Source organism: Lissotriton vulgaris, chromosome 5, assembly GCF_964263255.1.
Source record: "Lissotriton vulgaris chromosome 5, aLisVul1.2, whole genome shotgun sequence".
NCBI lineage: Eukaryota > Metazoa > Chordata > Amphibia > Caudata > Salamandridae > Lissotriton > Lissotriton vulgaris.
In genome coordinates, this window is record NC_141693.1 from 1,869,571,699 (window position 1) to 1,869,594,174 (window position 22,476).

General features: G+C 44.0%; 1 protein-coding gene across 2 annotated transcripts in view; it reads right to left on the minus strand.

The window, feature by feature from the left end:
- Positions 1-22,476, minus strand: part of MED24 (mediator complex subunit 24) — a 296,784-nt gene that overhangs the window by 247,745 nt on the left and 26,563 nt on the right. For both annotated transcript variants that reach the window (XM_086924369.1, XM_086924368.1), the window contains exons 2-5: positions 21,551-21,689; positions 19,918-20,000; positions 14,159-14,197; positions 13,198-13,271 (exon numbers count right to left, since the gene is read on the minus strand). In XM_086924369.1, the coding sequence (XP_086780495.1) occupies positions 13,198-13,271; positions 14,159-14,197; positions 19,918-20,000; positions 21,551-21,680 (326 nt within the window). In that variant the 5' untranslated portion in view covers positions 21,681-21,689. The remainder of the gene's footprint in view (positions 1-13,197; positions 13,272-14,158; positions 14,198-19,917; positions 20,001-21,550; positions 21,690-22,476) is intronic.

Genomic DNA, 22,476 nt, shown 5'->3' on the forward strand with positions numbered 1-22,476 from the left:
CACCATTGACAGTGCATTGGTGCGCGCTGCACTTTCCGTGCTGCACCCGTCTCCTGTGGGCTACTCCCGACTTCTTCATTGCTTGTCCTGACTGCTCCCAGCGAATCTCTAGGCCCTAGGCCTAACCATTGTTCGTAAAGTGTTACTTATACCACTTTTTTGATATATGGTCTGAGTGGCCACCCGCCCTCATCCATAAACGTGCAACTTTATATGTGTAACAGTGCTTTTGATTTAACGCTTGTGCCCCTGTCCTCATAAAGAGTACTGGGGAGTAATTTAGCAATAAATACATATATTTTTATAATATATACTTGTGTGGTGTCCTTTCATTTGATTACAGGATTGTATGTGGTAAAACAGCTCGCTTAACACGACCTCTTAAGTTAAGCCTTTAAGGCTGCTTAGTCCATGCTACCACTAGGATAGCTTGTCTACAAGGTTGACTTACAACCTGACATCTTTGGGGTTTGTTTGGACTGATACCCAGTGGTTCCAGAATTGGAAACACTACATATCAGGCCAACTTCTCACACCATGCAACAGCTGATGATGTTGCACCAAGGATATTGTGCTGCAAAACTAAATACTTATAAAGTCCCAAAAGCAAGACCTATTGGCTATGCCAATGTTTGTTCTCACATGCCAGTAGGTTGGTTTGGTTTTGGCGGCGCAAGTGGAGGTGGTTTTACAGCGTCTGTGGGAAGCACCAACAGAAGGCAAAAAAAAATCCCAAAGCAAGGCCCATCCTCTCAGAGGTGTGTGGTGTGTTAGAGTACATTGTTTTATAATGTTTTACACCCAAGGACATATCTAACACGTCTACATAAACGCAAGCACATTACTCCATCATATCTATTTTTTTGGACCCACGCTCTTTCTGAAGTGAAACTACACTGACCTAATTTCCTCATGACTTACTTTAGTAACGGGTAATAAATGAAAATGCCAATTAAATAAGGCCACTGTTTCAATTAGCACATCACAAATATGTCTCTAATCTAATGTAATAAAACTCAAAAAGCAGCTCTGCAACATAATTATTTGGGAGTCTCATGGCTACTATCTGCAGGGATGGCAGTAGGAAGGATGCTGTGCTAACGCCATGCGTCTCCCCCGAGATTAGGGCCAATGAGGGGGGATGGGGGCGGACCTTAAATTGTTAGTGAAGAGCATCGGGCGGGGATGCTAGTCTTGGTCAGAACACAAGACAATATGTCGCAGCACCCCAAACGCTGGACAAATTGCTCTGTACAAAAAAGACGAAAAGATGGTGTTTGCACCCTTACACTCTCAAATTATGGGTCTCAGAACACTGCTATTTCTAAGGAGGAACAAGCAAAAGACTTCATATAGTGTCATATAGAGAAGAGTTCATGTATTAAAACTATACTTGTGCCAGGACGCAGCCATATTTTACTTAGGCCTGGACAAAATTTGTTATACCATGGGAACATAAGAACAATGCGAGCAACCAGAAAGCAAGCGCCTGCTGTTAGCAACATGTGCTTTTACACAATTCTTTTAAGGGCAGAAAGCTCCTTCAAGTCTGAAATAGACGCAAGGACACATTTCTTCCTAAAATATAGCAGTAATGCCGGTTTCACATTTCATTACATTTTTTTAAAACTTTGCATAGTTACACAAATTCAAATTACAAGAATTTCGCACATTAATAACTCAAGGCGGCTGCATGTCAATGTGAACCATTACTCTCTTGCCTTGCAGAAGCTCTTACCAAAGCGAAGAGCGGGCTTTTAATCCGACCAGCTTGGTAGCACCCATGAGCCGGAGCTTGAGTTAAGGAGTGGAAGGGTGAAAAGCGACCTAAAAAGACGGCAAAAGTGAAATCAGGGATGCGCACGTGCGCGGCGTTAAAAAAAAAAAAAAAAAAAGGCGGCAAAAGTGAAAAACGGCAAAAGTAAAAGCAGGGATGCACACACCGGCAAACACGCGAGTGGTGCACGCGCTGGCAAACACGCGAGTGGTGCTCGCGCAGCAACGCCAAAAGTGATGCGCGCGCGCAGCAGTGATCGCGCTGGAAGGGAGGCAGATTGCGGCTGCTCGCGTGGACGCAAGCGCTAGGCCGGCTGTGGCAGCACTTTCAAAACCCGTATACTAAATGTCTCTCCGAGAAGCGCATGCGCTGGCTCAGGCAAGACCTAAAAAGGACATATTGGTGCCCTTTCTAAACCAGAACCTTGGTGCATATGGGACACAATGCTATCACGCAATTAAAAATGCAAGTTAGATCAATACGCCGTACCCCACAATGTCCAGCACTATGAAGCACAGTTGACATTGAAGTTTACTGAGGTTCAGGGCAAATTAAATCTATAAAAGCTGTTTTCGAGAGGAAAATTGAATTATCAACCTATAATAAAAAAATTTAATGATTTCAAAAGAATACATGGGCCCGCTCACAGTTGAAGCCGCATCCAAAAACTAACAGGCTTCACGTTACCATTCTAAGCATGGAGTGGCCAATGATAGGGTTAACAATGTTATATGTCATTAAATATGAGGTCTGTGTTAGCTCTAGACCAGCAATACTCACAGTACGGCCTGGGTGCCTCTTGCGGCCCACATGACGTTACATGCAACCTCCTAGTGCACAGCAGCACTGGGCTGCTGTTTACCTGACTGAATGCTAACATTCAAAAAGATGTTAAGCAAACAGTCAAATGTTTATTTACAGATTAACTGAAGTTAAAGAAAGGAATTAACGAAGGTGTCCTGCACCACTCAACTTCAAGAAGAACATCTTGCAACAAAAAAATGTAAAAAAAAGTCTCTTCAAAATTTAAAAAGGTGAATTTCATTAACATGCAGATGTGTTTTATCTTAGTACATCAGATTATATCAGTACATTGCGATTTTTTTTTCAAAGTGATAGTTTTCAAACATGAATTTAGAAACACTCATGCTTTCCCCTACCCTGACAAAAATGTCAATAGTGTACCAAGAGGCAAGTCAGTTATGTACCCCCTCTGAGTGGCCTGGGTTGCTAACATACATGGACAACATTATACCAAACACAAGAGAAGATGCTGTACAGTGCACATCCTGAATGCATGTCCATTGAGGTCCTCTTATATTCGATTAAGAAGAAAATGATGCAAAGTGAAATAGAACAATTGCCCAGGATCACACAATTTGGTCATGTGGAGAAGTTAGGATTTATCCCAGGTTTTCTGGTTTCACATTGAGCAATCCAAACACCAGATATACATGCTTCGTTTTACACACACACCCGGACCACCACCTGGCTGTCATCACTGCGGCCCTCGGTCACACCCCAGACCGTACTTTTAGACCCCTCGGAAAAAGTTTGAGTACCCATGCTTAAGGTAAAATACTATCTGGGGTACAAAATGGTAAATGGAATTCTCAGAGGGTCTGATTAGGAAGGCTCATAGGGTACATTAACTGAGACTGGGATCCAGTAATAACATGAGCGCTGCTGGCTTTTTGAATAAACAAGAGATAAGCTACCAGAAGAGAAAAGATGAGACTAGACTACTGGAAAAGAGGGGGAGAGTCTAGGGTACCGGAATAGAAGAGGCCAAGGCGCATTAGAAAACAGAAGTGTGAAACTAGGATCATAGAAGTCAGATTGGATTCTGAGACGGGTGGAAACTGGGCACTGGGGAAAAAAGGAACAGCGATTTGACTGCAGAAATACAAGAATGAGAACAGACTCCTGGAAGAGAAGAGGTGAGATGGTCTTTCTGGAATAGAAGAGCCGAGACTGTGCTATAGGACTAGAAGAGGTGAGAACTGTGTTTTCGCTTTTAGCAGTCTTAGAATCCTCACTGCACTTTTCTCCGATTAACTCAGTACCGTCAAGAAGTGGTGAAATGCTGGGGATGCAGGATGCTGAGTTACTGCGAGTGTTCCTGGGCCAACCTTGTATCCACGAGCATCAGGGTAGGCTGTGGCCTCAGGTCTCGGTATCCCACAGTTTTGCGGGGCGGTGGAGACATGGGGGTTTACTCAAGTACGCTAGTGCAGGTCCAATTGGTCAACTGGTCTCCTGGTTCCAGCAGTCTGCAGCATTTGATTGCAGGTAAGATTCTTGGTAGGCCAGAGTCCACTTTGGTATCAGCCACAGGTTGACTGTCTTGGGGACACCTCGACAGGTCAGAACCTAGTCTCTCAGCAGACACTCTGGCGTCCAGTGGCAGGCAGGTGCACCAGGACAGGTAGGCTACTAAAAATCCTGGACCAAAACAAAGCCTGTTTGCTAATCCTGCTCAACCTATCTTTGGCCTTTGATCTCGTCAAACATGACAATTTGCTAGATCTCCTGAAACACAGAATGGGGCTTATCTGGGTCAGTTCTAAATTGGTTCACCTCTTTCCTCCAAAACAGATCACAAAGAATACAAGGTTAAACAATCCAGGTCCAAGTCCATCTCAGTCATGTTAGGAGTCACGCAGGGCTCATCCCTCTCACCTACACTTTTCAACCTATTCATGGAACCGCTCACCGATATTCTCAGCTCCTCAAACGTCCATTATCACATGTACACAGAGGATACACAACTATATTTAAAGATCCACTCTCTAGAGGGCATCAAATCTCTCTACTTAACCCTACAAAAAACTCAGACTTGGCTGTCCGAAAACCACCTGAAACTAAACACCCTCAAACCTGAATTCCTCCTAATCGCTCCTCCCAACCAATCTATCATCATTCAAGAATGGCTTAAACATCTAACAGCACTCAACTGCCAACCTCTTTATGGACTCAGTGAAATCGCTGGGAGCAACTCTTGACAGAAATCTAAACATGCAGAAACACATTAGTGCCGCAACAAAAGGAGCAAACTTTCAGATGAACAGCTTTAAAAAATTAAAACCCTTCCTTCTCGCAATTGACTTCAAACTGGCAGTTCAAGCACTGGTAATCTAAAGACCTGAATATGGGAGTGTTACTCTCTGCGGACTTCCCAGATCAATGACGGCCCTTCTAAGAGCATCAATCAACGCAGCAGCCAGACTCATACAGGCTCCAAGAGAAATTGCCACATTTAAGCTGACCTTAGAGCTCTTAACTGGCTACCTTTCGAAGCTAGAATTCAACTAATAATCGGCCCTACATTACAACACTCCGAGTTATCTGGCCCAGAAACTGGTGCGCTCTTGAGGCAACAGATCCTCCAGGAGCTCCAGTAACCTTCTTCTGAAGCCACAACGATTTGCCAAGAAGAAAACATGCAGCCGTACCTTCTCTGTAAACGCTCCTAGGATTTGGAATGCATTGCCCCCAGAAACCAGACTGAATCCCTCTACTGCCTCTTTCAAAAAAGAAGTAAAATCTCTTTTCATGTCTAAATTCACATGAACAATGTATATAACTTTTTAAACGACTGTTGGTTTTTGTAGGACATATTTATGACTTTCATTGTTCTTTTGTTCAAATATTTTCCCTTGTAAAGCGCTCCTATACCCGCAATGGTCATGGTAGCGCTATATAAAACCTTCAAAATAAATAAATTAAAATAAATAGGCTCTCAAGACTGCAGGCTTCCTCCAGCTTTTGTATCCCTGGTGCTGTATAGGTGGCTAGCAAATTAGCCCTTGGAGTCACTTCTTCGGTACTGGCACTGTGGAGCTCTTTTCCACAGGTGGGTACAGCAGGCACAGTCATCTTTATGGGTCCCTCGGGTGCAGCAGGCACAGTGCAGTCTCGTTTTGCTGGGTCCAGAGAGCAGCAGAGCAGTCTGTTTTCTGTCTTCTTTCCAGTCCAATAGTGATTGGAGGATTGTGGGTCTGGGGTGGCACTTTTAGGAATCTTCTTTTTTGTAGGAGGGGAGAACTCACTTACTAATGGGGCAATAGTTCCAACAAGGGAAAACTTCCCATTTTACATTACTTCCTGGGGGGTTGGGCCACCAAACAATCCCAGGATACCCCTCTCTACCTGACTCCACGATGGTGAAAGCCTACCTCACCTGTGAGTAGCCCTGGGCAAACCGCTGGGGCGTACCCAGCATAATAAGCCACTCCTTCTGTGTAGGAAACTGTCTCTATATATAGTATATCGAAAAGAGATATACTGTGCAAAGAGTCCAGGTATTCCCTTACAAGTGGACAGGGGCTTGCTCTAGCAATCCCAATATGCTCTTCTAGAGGGTAGTGTGGTCAAGTAGCCTTAGTTGTATCAGAGAGGAGTGTTACAAATCTGCAAATAGACACACTAGTCAATAAATGATGTACATGGTTCAATAAGGAGATCCACAACAATTTATAGAAATAACACGCATATTTATATATGTTTAGACACGAGAATTAACACGATCAGGTAAGTATGTTTTGCAAGAGAAATACTTTAGGTTTTAAAAAGTCAACACTTAGGGCATTTTTCTGAAGGTGCAATGTTATCCTAAGGGAGAAAAATAAGTATGGCATTCAAGTACAGTTATGAGACTTACAAAACCAATCTCCTGGACTTAAGGTGAGTATGGGGTAAAGACCAAGGCAGCACCAGTAGGTCAGCTCCAGTGACACTAGGGCGGGTGAGTGCAGTGGGGCAAAACAGCATTGGATGCCCAATGTTAGTCAATGGAGAATGGTCTGCGGGAAGAGAGACTGCAGGGTTGGACTGGGAGGTCAATCGGGCTGAACCAACCAGAGCGATCAAGTCTTGAGATGCTAAGGGACACCAGTGGCCCTGCTCTTCTCGGGCCTGGGTGATCTAGATAGTGCTCTGGTACAGTTCCTGAAAACAGGTAATTAAAATAGTTTTTGTTAGATTAAGCAATTTTTAAAGAATTTCTTTAGTTTTCTTCTTGTCTGGATCTGAGAAAGCAAGGTTCAGGGGAGCTCCTAAATACTAGACTTAGGGGCCTTACAGGTAGGTAAAAGGCAGGGACCAATGGGTCTCTTCCCTGGGGTGGATACACCCCCTATTATACCCCCCTCCAGTGGGAGGGGGGCATGTGCCTACCCCTGGTTGGCTGAGTCCCCGCATCTTCAATATGGCGTGGACAGAGTTGTGCTTAACCTCGCCTCCCCCACCTGAGAGGTGGAGTTTGCAGAGGTGGGCACACCTCTCTTCCTCACTTGTTTTTCCCGCCGGTTCTCCCGCCCAAAGTGGGGGTCAGAACTAGAGGGGAACAGTTGCTGAAAGCAACAATTGGCCTGTGGAATCTCACAAAGGCGGCAAGCCTTTGAAGCTTCTTCTTTGTGAACCCTGTCCATCCTGGGGGAGGAGGCTTGGCACCTCGTCCCAGGATGAGCATGGTTGCAGGCCACAGAGAGCAGCAGGCTCTCGACCCAGGGGTCCAGAAACATTTCTGGCAGTGGAAGCTGAAAGCAGCCACTCTTTCTGAACACTAGTGGTGGGTTCGTTTTCAGGGGGCATCTCTAAGATGCCCTCTGTGTGCATTTTTCATTAAATCCCACACTGGCATCAGTGTGGGTTTAATGTGCAGAGAAGTTTGATACCAAACTTCTCAGTTTTCAGTGTAGCCATTATGGAGCGGTGGAGTTCGTAATGACAAACTCCTAGCACCATATACTCTTAATGGCAGCACTGCACTTACAATGTCTATGAATGGACTTAGACACTGTAGGGGGTACAGGGCTCATGCACCTGTATCCTCACCACTGGTATAGTGCACCCAGCTAGAGGGGTGAGTGATCTATGCCAGGGCGGTGGTTTTGTAGGCATGGCACACAGGGATGTGTGCCATGTTTACTCTTCACTTTGTTCTGCACCAAGACACACAGCCTGCAAAGACAGAGTGTTAGTGTCAGGGTACTGGACCTCCAAGGATTGCACAATAAGTGCTGCAGCCCTTAAATGCCTTCTCTGGTTACAGTGCCCTGGGCACCTGTGGTGCTATTTACCAAGGGATGACCTGTGGCCAGAGATGCCAATTGGGGTTAGGCTTCAATGCAAATTTGGGGAAAGAACATAGGCCCTGGGTACCTGATTAGCAGGGGCCCAGGGCACACTCAGTCAAAGTACATCAGCAATTCAGCAAAAAGTGGGGGCAACCATGCAGAAAGAGGGCACTTTCTCACACCTTTTCAATGTAAAATCTAATTACAAATGGCGGTGTGCTACCGCTGCATACTTTAGTTATGTATTTATTAAAAGTGCTAGTTTTTAAACATGATTTGAGAAACATTCCTGCCCCCGCTCTGATGAAAATGCTGTTAATGAACTAAGAAGCAATAAGGGGGTCATGTGTATCCTATATGTGGCTAGATTTTGTATTATATATGGGGAAAAAGGTTTAGTCTATTAAATCACACTAAAGAGTTTTTTGTTCATCAGACTGCTGAAATTTCACATTTAAAGGTGCTCTCATATGTGATAATGAAGAAAATGGCAGCTCAATGAATTAAATTATATTCCCACGATCAAATCATTTAAAACCAATTATTGGGTCAATAGATTATGAAGATTATTTAAGTCACTAGACCTGCAGGTCTAGTAACATTTTTATGATTTTTCGAGGCCTGCTTTGGTACCAGGGATACCATTTAATAGGGACTTACAGGGGATGCTAAAGGTATTGCCAATTGGGGATACAATTTGATAAAGAGATCTAGCACTGTGGACCTGATTAGCAGGAACCCATTGCACTTCCAGTGAAAATCACATCTAGTACCAGGCAAAAAGTGGGGGTGTTGTGACCATGTCACAAAGGGCACTTTCATACATCCTGGAAAACTGCAACTGGAGGAATCTTGAGGAGATGACTGCCTGTCTGACTACACAAAGGAGTGGGCAGGTGAAGGTTTGATCACCATTTGTTTCAAGGAAGCAGTAGCTTCTTTGAAGCTGGACCACATGTGGCCATTCCCCTGTAGTCATCATGCAGGAAGAGGACACACCACTTCCGTTTAGCAATTATCTTGTTTTCCTGTTCCTTGGACCGCTTAACAATACCTGCCAATGGGCAGCATGTTGTCTCGGTGACAACTTCTGCAGCTAGTCAAGAAAGGCTATCAGAGGTTTGGCAAACAAAGCAATGACTTTTTAAAGTCGGCTTTCTATTAAAAGTTACCTTTAATCTGATCTCAGCATTTAATTTTATTTTTTATTAATAAAGTTTTGTATAGCACGAACATGAGCCAGGAGGGTATCAGAGCGCTTCACAGTTGGGTGAAGTAGGATACAAAAGTGGGACAAGAGCAATTAATACAAACAGGTTCAAGACGAGAGCATGATATCAGCACGATTCAGAGCATTTAGAAACAAGACCGGACTGATCCAAAAATAGAGAAGAATAGGCAATGTACACAGTACCAGTAAGATCACAGCCTGCCAACACTATTAATCACCGGATTACACAAATGTAAAAGACAACAATCAGGTAATGGGAAAAACATTCCATAAATAACACACAAAGATGTGCAGTGGCCTGTTCACACTGTTAATCCCAGGAGTACAACTGTGTAATGGACAATCATGTCATAATTTATTTTTGTACCAGTAATCAATCTGGCTGCGGCATAAATGGAAGCTTCAAGTGGAACCAAGCTTTGTTTGGGGAGACCGCAGAGTGTGGAACTACGGAAGTAAATCCTTGGCAATACTACAACTTGAACCACCTATTTGAAGTCTTCCTGTGGGAGGAATAGTTTGAGATTTCTTAGTAGCCTCATCTGGTGTTTAGCACCATTGGTTGCATTGCTAATATGATTCTGCATGTTCAGGCGCCTGTCTACGGTGATTCTTGGAAATTTAGCAGACTCGACAATGTAGGGGGAGCAGTTGAAGGCTGAAAGATGATGCATCCATTGGTCAATCTTGGGAGCGTGGTTATGGGGAGCAATGAGAAGGAATTCTGTTTGGGAAGTGTTGAGCATGAGGTCGTTTTCAGTGAGTCAGTTTTGGGTGTTCATCAAGATGGAGTTTAGTCAAATGAAGTTTTCGGGGGAGGAGACTTTCAAATAAAGTTGGGGGTCATCTGCGTACATGTGAAAGAGAATGTTTGCTGAGTTCAGGGCATTAGCTAAAGGATCCAAGAATAAATTGAAGAGTATGGATGAAAGGGCGGACCCTTGTGGAACCCCCATCAAGACTGTAGAAGGCTGAGATAGGGATTGATTCCCTTTGACTCTTTGACTCTTTGAGATCTGTTGTGGATAAAGGAAGAAGACCATTGAAAGCCACACCTGATAGACCCATCCTGTGTTCTATCGTGGAAAGTTATTTGCTGTTGTTAACAGTGTCGAAGGCAGAAGATAAGTCAAGGAGAATTAGGTGGTAGGATAAATTTTGGTCTAGCAACTTTAAAATGTCATCTAAGATGTGAGTGAGTGCAGATTCTGTGCTGCGGCCTCTCTAAAAGCCTGACTGATGTTGATCCAACAGTTTGAATTTCTCAATGTGAACACAGAGTTGAGATTGCACACACTTTTCTAAAAGTTTCGCCAGCATGGGGATGTTGGAGATAGGACGGAAGCTATTCAGATCAGAACTATTTGCGTTTGGTTTTTTTTCAGAATGGGGGATACTTGCGCTGCTTTTAGGCAACCGGGTATCATGGCTTGCAGTAGTGAAGCATTAACAATCTTTGCCCAAATGGGTAGGATGGCAGCCTCAATTTCTTTGAATATGGGAGGAGGTAGAGTGTCACTGAAGTGGTTGGAAGGTTTGATCTCAAGAAGAGTGTTGTAGATGTCATTTTCACTGAGGGGTGTAAAGGTTTGCCAAGAGGCACTGTTCTTGGATCTAGTGCTAGGGAGGGCGGGCATCCCCTGGAGGTTAGGTGGAGCAGTGCGTCTATATTCTGGAAGAGCCCTTTTTAGGTCTCGCCTACGCAGTGCGCATGCACTGCATAGGAGACCTTTAGCCGTCGTGCAGCTCTTTTTACAAAGCACATACTCGTGCTTGTGGCGGCATACGCCTTGCGGGAGTGCGCAGCGGCGCGCCACAAGCACAAGTATGTGCTTTGAAAAGGAGCAGAGTCCCGCGTCTCCGCACACGCATACCCGCACGCACTTATCAGCATTAGTGAATGCGCTTCTCATGTCCTTTAACAAGTCCGCATTGCTTGCAAATTTTAGCCTTATATTCACATTGTTTTGAAATATCGCCATTAGTCAATGTGCTTTTATATCTGCTTTGCTTTCAAAGCCTTAGCCTTGCTTAAATGTGCTCTTATATCCACTTTGCTTTCAAAGCCTTAGCACAGCTTTTTAAAAAAAAACTAATTATTAGCTATTCTCTCACTCGGTGGTTCACACACAATGGGGCAGATGTATCAACCGTTTTGCGACTCGCAAATGGTTGTTTAGCATGTTTTAGAATGTATCAAAAATTTGCAAATTAAGAAGTCGCAAAGATTTGCGATTCCTTAATTTGCCATAGCATTTAAGGAATCGCAAATTTTGCGATTTCTTAAATGCTATGTATGATGCATTTTGTTTTGCGAATTTTTGTTAAGGAATCGCAATTTACCACCAACTTGTAGTTGATGGTAATTTGCGAAGTCCTCAACAAATGCACAATTTAGCATTTTTTAAGGTAGCATGTGACGCACACACATGCCCATGGGGCATGTATGTGCGCCATATGCACACACATGTACATTTCAGGGGTGCAGCAGGGTGCCTTTCAGACACCCCTGCACCCTTGAAATAATTCTCAAATTGCGATTAGCAAATTGCAAATTCACAATTTGAGAATTAGTTCAAATTGCGAATTCACAAAATGCGAATTCGCAAATAAGGAAGTGTAAGGAATCGCAAAAAAATAGCGATTTTTTTCATACATTCCATTTTGCGATTTCTAAATAGCGATTCCTTAAAAATCGCTATTTAGGAATCGCAAAATTGAATCTTGATACATATGCCCCTATGTCACTTAAAACATATCTGGCAGATATGAAAACTGGAATACCAGAACAAATGCTTCATGCACGATCACACACTTTTTGGCCAGCGGAGAAGCCGGGATCCCTGAATTCAGTATGTATAACTCGTTAACAAGCAACTTACCTGAAGGATCGACGCTATATTGAGCTTACATTATTTCCGTATCTCTCTCTCTCTCTCAAACACACGCGCACACACGCACACACACGCACTCTTACTCTCTCCTTTCATCCTCATAACGTTGTATATATTTATTTTATTAACTCAGATTTCGAATGCTATGTTACTAATTTTTTATTGCTCTTTCGCACATAGGGGGCTTCTTGCAGGTAATGAATTAGATGCATAATGGGCTGGGAGAAGGCATGGAAAGCGCCAAACATGTAGTAATATGTCAGCAGGATCAAGGATGTTTAGGACGCTTGAATATAACAATACATTACTCTACACTTGGTCGACGCTATATTGAGCTTACATTATTTCCGTATCTCTCTCTCTCTCAAACACACGCGCACGCACCCACATGCACTCTTACTCTCTCCTTGCATCCTCAACACGTTGTATATATTTAGTTTATTAACTCAGATTTCTAATGCTATGTTACTAATTTTCAGAACTTCAGAACTGATATTGATGCTTGAGCAATGAGTCAGGTTTAAAGTAGCGATTAATTTGATACTTTGGAGTAATACCTTTGTTGGTCCCACCGTGGAAGTTAACACTTAGCAATGCAGCTAGTGATACTCCATAACAGCCAATGGGACCACCTGCATTGCTACAGTGAAAATGGCAATTTCACTTTTCCACTATCAGGGCATGACAATCACAAAAGGAGCATGGCCTTTTTAATATTAGGCGCCCTGCCAGGTAGGCCAGCAAGACCCTCTCTGGGGGTGGCTTACTGATATTAAACAGGAAGGATTTGATCTGGCAAAAGGGTTTATTTTGCTATGTCAAATTGGTAGTTTTGAAGATGCCTGTGTAGGCTGCAGTAACAGGCCAAGAGACAAGTTTTCACCCTGTCAGTGCAGTGATGCCACAAGTAAGTGCTGAAGTATATTAATAACATATAATGTACTATTCCTGGGTACCACTTATACCATATACTATGATCTTACAAGTAAGTTAAAAGAGTCTTGGGCATTAGCCAATTGCACAAGTGCTTTAAGGATCAGAGCACATGCACTGGGGCTTGCAAAGCTGGATCAGTTCACTACAGAATCAAAAACACAGTAGCATCAGTTAGAAAACTAGGGGGTTTGATCATACAAAAAGGTCCTTTCCTACACAGCATAGGAGGATATTGGCACACCAGAGAGTAAGTAGCACGTGAAAGAAGTAATGTCCTACCTCAGTCTATCACAGAACATGCCCATGACCTCCAACAGTGACTGAACACAGAGATCCCGGGAGAAGTCATCAAACTGCAAACAGAAAATGAAATGGCAGTATGAGTCTTTAAAAAAAAAAGGTAAAAACATTCAAAAAACAGGCATGTCGTAAATATGAACAAATGCCTGGCAATAAACAGCTAGACAGGAGAGATGCAGACAGCAGGTTGAATTCCCAAACACCTCTCGGTAACCAAATAACATGGTACCCTCACCAGCATGCAGACTTGGAAAACCTGCTTTAGGATGAGCCTTTTCATGGACATTTTAAAACATAGCAGCACATACTTACTGTAAGCTGTAATAGAATTTGCAGTTTACATTTTTCATTGATGCTCTCGGCCAGGAACCATGCCTTAACATGCACATATATGATAAAAAAAATGGAGACTTCCTTATATGGGAATTGATGAGGAAACAGTTCACAGCACACTAATGTCTGTGGGAACGGTTTTGTTTGGCTGATGTTTATTGGGAGACTGTGCAACCCTCCACCAGGTACTATTATTAAGATAGCCCCTCCAGACATCGTTTGACTGGCAAGTGCCTGGCCTCATGAGTACTCATTCCCATTTTTTCAATGACAACCCACATATTCTGATTAGGTTTAGCTATAGACTTCCATGGAGTCCCCGAACAAGTGTTAAACAGGCATAAAGCCATACAGCAATTGTCAGGCCTCGGAAGCCACAGAGTGGTTGCTGGGTCTGCCAAGATCCACACAGAAATTGTTGGTTCTAAACAGAGCAAACATTGGGTCAGGATGGAGCCACAGAGTAAGCATGAGAAATAAATAAAATCACAGCAGAGGTATCATTTCTTGACTTCTTCTTTTCCCCCTTCCCCACACCAAATCATTATAGCTTTTATCTGTGATTCTGAAATAAAACACTGTAATGCACACACTTTAGAAAACCTACCCGGCTGATGGCTGTGAGGACTGTGGAGCAGGAAACCATCTGTAAGAAAGGAGACACAAAAATGTTGTCAAGTGGACTCCATGGAAGTCTGTGTAAGTCATTTGGGGCCACTTCTTCAAGGTCTTATGAAGGAGGATAAAATGGTTGCATGTCAGGGTTTGTCAATGTGTGTTTATTGAGCATGTGAATCCATGTAAGGGTATAACAGGGAGTGTTTATGAAGTTTTGAAAGACGTGTACCATGGCAAGGGTGTGCAAGAGAACAATGGGTGTCTGACTAAAATCAGCAAAGAAGAAAATGGGACATCCTATGACAAGAACAGAGGGATAGTAACACTGATCGGATGCATAAGACCGGTGTGCTTCAACAACTCAGGAGTCACAAGAACAAAATTTGGGCTTTCAAACACTACTAACTTTTCATCTCATCCTACAGAAGACTGTAGTAGTCAACAATCAACTTGGAACATACATTTGTATAACAAACTGCACCTTCTACCTTAAAAACATTGAGAGGCGGCAGGGGTGTGCTATACTACAAAAGCCCTATACTTAGCCATTAAAATGGCAAGCATGCAATGGATGAGAGGAGAGTGTGTGTGAGAGTGAGTGAGTGTGAGTGTGTGTGTGTTTTGATAACATTGCACAGGCCACTGACAAGTGGGCTTCAGCTTGAACTGGCATGAGAAGAACACAGCAAAGTCACATTAGATAATTAAACACAAATTGACTGACGAACAAGGAGGCCTCCAGTGATCTATAAACAGCGCTTGTGTGAGTTTATGTCACTGTTTTCTGCGCCAGTGCAGGCCACAGGCCAGCTCAACTCAAATAGATTTCTATGGGGAAATGTGGAACACATTCAGTCTTACACTATGGATAACATCTGATGGAACAAGCAGTGTCCTTTCAGCTGTGAGATCCAGCTTTGTGATATTCGTTTGTCTAGGCCGTGTCCACTGGAATTATGCGATTCGCAGGCTGCAGCGATCTTTGCATAGTTATAGATTTGACACATAGTCTATCATATGCTGCATAATCAGCAGATTTAAAAAAATAAATCGTTTCTAGGTCAAACTGTTCAAAAGTTACTAACAATGCAGCTACAAACACGTGCTGAAGAGTGCTGGAAGGTCCTTTGCAAATCTCGACTGGTCACCTTTCTGCTGCTTGTTGCTATATTTGGGTATTAAACTGGCACTAATGAGGAGCAACCAATGCCCAGTCAGTGTTACCAAGTTTAACAAGCATTTGCAATGCAATAGGTCTCGCATTAGGAAAGTTTGAGCTATTGGTCTTGTAAATGACAATTTTTTTATTTTTGTTTTGGTTTTGAAAATAGCTAACTTAATATCTTTGTCATTTACAATGCCAATAGTTATAACTTTCGCAAATGTGACACCTATAGCATTTGTAATGCAACATGATTTGTATTTACGTGACTTAGATGTATTGATATTACAAATAACAATGGCTTTTAATTTTTTTAAGTAATTAATACTTAAATAAAAGTGATTGTAATTTATAATGGCAATAGCTTAAACTTTTGTAAAAAACTTTTGTGAAGATTATGTTGTGTATTTTATTGTGACGAAAATCCAAGAACAGAAGTGAAATATTAACATCTTTTTGTGACATTTGTAATAAAGCTTGAAACACTGAGAGAACATAATTGAACCAGTTGTTGAATGGTTGCACAGATTGATGCTGTGATGGCGCAGTGGTGCTGAGTGATGCTGTGGTGGTGCTGAGTGATGCTGTGGTGGTGCTGAGTGATGCTGTGGTGGTGCTGAGTGATGCTGTGGTGGTGCTGAGTGATGCTGTGGTGGTGAAGAGTGATGCTGTGGTGGTGCTGAGTGATGCTGTGGTGTTGCTGAGTGATGCCGTGGTGGTGCAGACTGGTGCTGTGGTGGTGCTGATTGGTGCTGCGGTGGTGCTGTGGTGGTGCTGAGTGGTGCTGTGGTGGTGCTGAGTGGTGCTGTGGTGGTGCTGAGTGGTGCTGTGGTGGTGCTGAGTGATGCTGTGGTGGTGCTGAGTGATGATGTGGTGGTGCTGAGTGATGCTGTGGCGGTGCTGAGTGGTGCTGAGTGATGCTGTGGTGGTGCTGAGTGATGCTGTGGTGGTGCTGAGTGATGCTGTGGTGGTGCTGAGTGATGCTGTGGTGGTGCTGAGTGATGCTGTGATGCTGTGGTGGTGCTGAGTGATGCTGTGGTGGTGCTGAGTGATGCTGTGGTGGTGCTGAGTGGGAGATGGGGAGAGGGAGAAAAAGGAGAGCAGGGAGAGGGTAAAGAGAGAGAGAGAGGAGAGAGGGGGGAGAGATGAGAGAGAGAGGGGGAGAGAGGAGAGAGACGGAGACGGGGAGAGAGGAGAGGGAGAGGGAAGTGAGGGAAAGGGAGACGGGGAGAGAGGAGAGGGAAGAGAGGGAAAGGGAGAGAGGGAGAGGGAAGTGAGGGAAAGGGAGAGAGAGAAAGGGAGAGAGGGTAGAGGGAGAGAAGGAGGGTAAGAAGAGAGGGGGAGGACGAGAGCAAAGGACGGAGGGGAGAGAGAGGGGGAGAGAGGGGGAGAGAGGAGAGCAGGCAGAGGGGGAGCTGGGGAGAGGGAGAAAAAGGAGAGCAGGGGGAAGGTAAAGAGGGAGAGAGGAGAGAGAGGGGAGAGGGGGAGAGGAGAGAGAGAGGGAGAGGGTGAGAGAGGAGAGAGGGAGAGGGAAGTGAGGGAAAGGGAGAGAGGTAGACGGAGAGAGGGAGAGTGAGAGAGTGAGGGGAGGGAGGGAGAGGGAGGACGAGGGGGAAGGAGGGAGAGGAGGGGAGATAGAAGGCAGAAACTGCCTGAGAAACAGACACAAAGAAGGAGTAGAGAGAAAGGATGGCAGGCTTTGAGGAAGAAGAGTGCCACAGACAGAGATCATGCGGTGAGAAACAGGAGGGGCAAAGGCAGATATGGAAGACGACGATCCACCGAGCAGGTCAAGCCGCGGAGAGGCACAGGCATAGAGCAGGCAGAGCACGGGGAGAGGAGGGGCACAGAGAGACTGAAGGGCAGTGGCAGCTAGATTGTAGGTGCTATGAAAGAAGGAGATAGTGAGTCTGAAAAAGGTACGAGTGGGCCAGAGAGATTGCGGGAGAGAAAGACAAGAGCAGACAATATGAATGAAAGGGAGAGAAAGAGTAAGACAAACTGGAGGGAGACAACGAGAGGTTGGGGAAAAATGAATGCATGGGGCTAGCAAATGAGAGACTGGGAAGTACGTGATACAGACGAGATAGTGGTAGTAGATGGACGAGTTGAAAAAAAGAGATTGGCAAAAGTCAGTACAGTGAGACACAGGGAGAACGAAAGAGAAAGAAGAGGGCATCATTGGGTAAAAGTGACAGAGAGAGAGAGGCAAGAGGAAGTGTAAAGTTTGAGTCCAAGAGAGGAGAGCTATACAGACAATAAAGGTATGGGTGTACAAACAGACACAGGCAAGAGATAGAATACTCTGGGAGAAATATAGCAACGAGAGATAGAGTGACAGCAATAAAGAGACTAGGAGAGTGAATGGGAAACTCGGAATTCCAATATTTTAAGGGCAGAGTAGGAAAGAGACATGCATTAGACAGGCAATGTGGATGAGAAAAACGAAGATCAACGCACGAGAGGAAGAGAGCAATAAAGACACTAAGCGGAGACAATGAGAAATGATAGAGAAATGTAAGTGCACCCACGGGAGAGACTGGGTGGGGCAGGACAGACAAAGTGCGATACAGAAAAGAGACATGCATCATACAGAAGGGAAGGGGCAAAAAAAGAGATAGAGACAGTAGAAAGAGATGGGCAAAAGGCAGTACAGTGAGAAAACAAAGATGAAAAACATAGACAAGGGTAGCGAAGAGAAAAGGAGGCTGGCAGAAGACAAACAACGGGTAAAATAAAAAATAAAAAGTTAAAATAAAAGGAGACACGGCCTGGAGGCCATGAAACTGAAAGTACGGCCGGCCGGCCGTGAATAATTAGGGGAGCCTTTGATGCAGCAGGGGGCGGAGCGGGAAGAGCTGCTGGCGGCACCAAGCTGTGAGTGAGATGCAGAGCGGGAAGGGGTAAAACAGACAGAAGAGGGCCTGTGAGTCCAAGAGAGGAGAGCTATACAGACAATAAAAGCATGGGTGCACAAACAGACACAGGCAAGAGATAGAATACTCTGGGAGAAATATAGCAACGAGAGATAGTGTGACAGCAATAAAGAGACTAGGAGAGTGAATGGGAAACTCGGAATTCCAATATTTTAAGGGCAGAGTAGGAAAGAGACATGCATTAGACAGGCAAAGTGGATGAGAAAAACAAAGATCAACGCACGAGAGGAAGAGAGCAATAAAGACACTAAGTGGAGACAATGAGAAATGATAGAGAAATGTAAGTGCACCCACGGGAGAGACTGGGTGGGGCAGGACAGACAAAGTGAGATACAGAAAAGAGACATGCATCATACAGAAGGGAAGGGGCAAAAAAGAGATAGAGACAGTAGAAAGAGATGGGCAAAAGGCAGTACAGTGAGAAAACAAAGATGAAAAAACATAGAAAAGGGTAGCGAAGAGAAAAGGAGGCTGGCTGAAGACAATCAACGGGTAAAATAAAAAATAAAAAGTTAAAATAAAAGGAGACACGGCCTGGAGGCCGTGAAACTGAAAGTAAGGCCGGGCGGCCGTCAATAATTAGGGGAACCTTTGATGCAGCAGGGGGCGGAGCGGGAAGAGCTGCTGGCGGCACCAAGCTGTGAGTGAGATGCAGAGCGTGAACGGGTAAAACAGACAGAAGAGGGCCTGAGTGTCGCTCAACGATAGAGGAAGAGACAAGACAAGAGACGGGTCAGAAAGAGGAAGAGTACAATGAAACCGAAAGGATAACAGAAATAGTCCAGAGAGAGCAGCGCTGGGAGGGGGGCTGGGCAGAAATGCGAGTCACGGCCATACTGAGAACAAAAAAAAAACAAGGCAGCGCTGGGAGGGGGGCTGAGCAGAAATGCGAGTCGCGGCCTGGCGGCCGCATAACGCAACAATAAATGGCAGGCACTGAAACGGAAGAGAAGAGCAAAAGAAACGTGCTGGAAGCCGTGAATGAAGTTAAAACAAGCAATGTCCTGAGCAAATGGAGGGGGCCTGAAGCAGTGGAGTGGGAGAGGTGAGGGGGGAGTCACGGGGAGATTAAGGGACAGAAGGCAAGCAGATGAAGCGACAGGGGCACAGCCTGGCGGCCGTGAAGTGCAGGCGGGGAGCAGAGCCTTTGAAGAGCCAGAGTCACGGCCTGCGGCCGTGAATAAGTGAAGTGAATAATTAGGGGAGGAGAACTGGCAGGCTGATAGGCAGAAGGCGTGCACTTCCCAAAATCCGCTTTTGGGGAGAGCCCTTGGCCTTAAGTAGTGGTTTAGCTGCATTAGGGCTCTTTTTCCTATTCCTGCGGAATAGGAAAGGGGCGAGCCCTAAAAATGACAAAATAATGAAGTAATGCTATTATAATATGTGCTGCATTATGCCGCATAATTTACTCAAACCTGCCACATAATTTGGCCCTCTCCTGCCGCTTAAATCCAGTACCCCTGGTCTAGATGAGGCTGGTTAAGTGGGTATCACGGTTTATAGGCAGGCATCCAATTGTCTTTACAGAGGAACCTAATCCTCACCTCTGAAACTGAAATCACTTGGTGCCTACATCCAGAAGGGCCAGCATGAGCACATACACCATCTGCCTTCCAACCCCTCCTGTGTGCAGCAATCACCCTGCCTTACCTGTGAACTGACAGCATATTTCAGATATGACAAAATTAGAGGATTTGGAGATGGTCCAATCATAGCCTGCTCCAGAAGTGCTTCTGAAAAGAAAAAGAAATCAACTAAGATCACCGGAAAGCACTTTCTTAATTTCAGTTATGCTACTGTAATAGATTAGGTGGTATTTTAAACACAACAAAATGGAACTCCGTTTGCATTCAGAGGTACATTAACACTGTCACTGCACGAGATAGTAAAATGCTTGTTGAAACAACAGGGGATTGCTGTTTACAAAAATGGACATGTATAAAGACCATTTGTGTTTTTTATACATATTTAATTAATTTATTCAGAAAGGACTAGCCATGGAAGGAGGACCCCACAGAGTAAAGATTCCTGGAAAACCATCTACAAGTTGTTCACAAACTCGAGACAGAGCAAGTCAGAAACTAAAGCAGGAAAGGGTGCATTTGACTTTCTTTTTAGCAACACATTATGTTCTGCTACAGCCTCATATTGCAATGACTGTGATGAGGAAGAGGACGAAGTAGTAATGCCCCGACTGTTTGCCAGCAAATTTAAATAAACTTAGCCCTGCTTTACTGTGTCAGTCCCGATTATAATCAGAACTTCAATGAAAGGTCTGAGTATACAAAAGTAAGGCTTGGGGCTAAAAACGTTTTAAAAATAAAAAAACAATTAGATAAAAATGGCAATATTGGTTGCCCGTTTCCCAGATAGGTACTTGACAAACAATCGCAAGACTGTGACAAGGAATCGTGGGACTTTTTACATAGGTTTGTAATAAGTACTAAACATGGTAGAGAATACTGCGGTATTCTGGATTGACATAGATGCACTGAGTGGTATGACATGAAAAGGGGCATGCAAGGTGTGCAAGCCTGTTCGCAGAGCATGAATATCACCTCACGATCTTTTTCTGACAAAGCATAGTAAGAAAGCATCCAAAATCGGGATATCAAATAAGTGTGACTTTAAAAAGCATGCAAATATGAAATTACAAAAGGGATTTGTATCTTAAACTGTAGGAATCTCTCAAACTGTATATTCGGTACACAAACTCAACTAATATAACGTTAGAAAAAAGCTGAACATTTTTCCTGGAATAGATCATCTGACTGCCTCGTATGGAACTGAAAGGCAGTGTGAAGCCACAACAAGGCCAGGGGCATACAATCTCGCACAGTTCCTCCCTTTCTATTCATGCAAAAACACATCCTACTAGTTATGCTGTACACCTACTCCTCGCATGAGGGAAGCTTTTCTTGTTATTTCTGTGCTGTACCTTTTGCTTGTGTAAAGAACGCTGAGTGGGAGCGTCTGCTCTGATTGAATGTGAAATTAATGGAGCTAAAAGAACACTTTATATGCTACTTGGTATCCCCCCTCTAACATCGAAGGATATCCAAACAAGCTTGTGAATCTACGAAACATGTCAGTGCTAGAGATAAGTAATAGAACGTTCTGAATTATGCATTAAAATAAATCCACGTTCTCGTTGATCTCTAAAAACAGACACAGCAATGCAGCAAAATACCCCAGGAAGACCTAACTGGCCACCAAATAAAACAGGGAGCCCGGCAAGTACATGCGGACATAAGTGCAAGTAACACATATCCACAAAACACACCTGCCAGATTCAAGATGTCCCACGTGGCTCCCTTGGGGAAGAACTTCTTCATGTTAATGGCCCACTGGTAGTCACTCCATCGTTCCTTCCAGGCCTGCAGGATGGCCTGCTTTAGATTCACCACCTTCATCGCAAGGCTCTGAAAAGGAAGAGCAGAGTGTCTTGATTCGGAAAGACTACAGCAGCACAGGTTTCGTATGGTTACAGCTGTGGAGCCAACGCAGAGCCCCTTCATCTGGGACGGAAAACAATACATATTTTAGAACAGCATAATAACTGTGGGAACATCCCACAAATCCTTAGTCTGAAATAGCCTTTTGTTCAAACATATTGCTGCTTGGTCTACAGGTCTGTTGGGTTACTATGTAAAGATAATGGAACTGTAAGGTAAAGATTTTGTACGGGTTGTATTTACGTTATTGAGTGAAACTCCTTGAATTTGATGTTGTGTATTGTATTTAGGTTTCAGGTACTAATAATTTTTAAAATTTAAAATAATGTGTGTTTAAATTTTCAAATTGCACACATAATAAAACAAATGTCTCTACTTAAGGCAGAGTAGAATTTAATACATGTTCAATTCTCATAGTAAAGTGTTTTAGGATCTAGAACTGCGGAGGGTGAAAACGTAGTGGTGTCCATTTTCAGATGTGTGAGTTGTGTTACTTTTGAGCAGGTAGCAACACAATGTTTCACAGATGAAGTTAAAGGGTGAGGATGGGGCAGTCAGACGGGCGTTATAGTTTATTGTTGTCAATATAAACATGCGTAGCTGTAAGGGAGAGTGAAGGATGGGTTTGGTGGTGGTCTGGGCGGTGTGATTATATAATGTGACTAGACTGTCCACACAGCCTGACACATGATATGTGGCTGGGGCGTGTTACACAACACAGCACCAGGTAGGCCACGAAGCTCTAAGGCCTGTT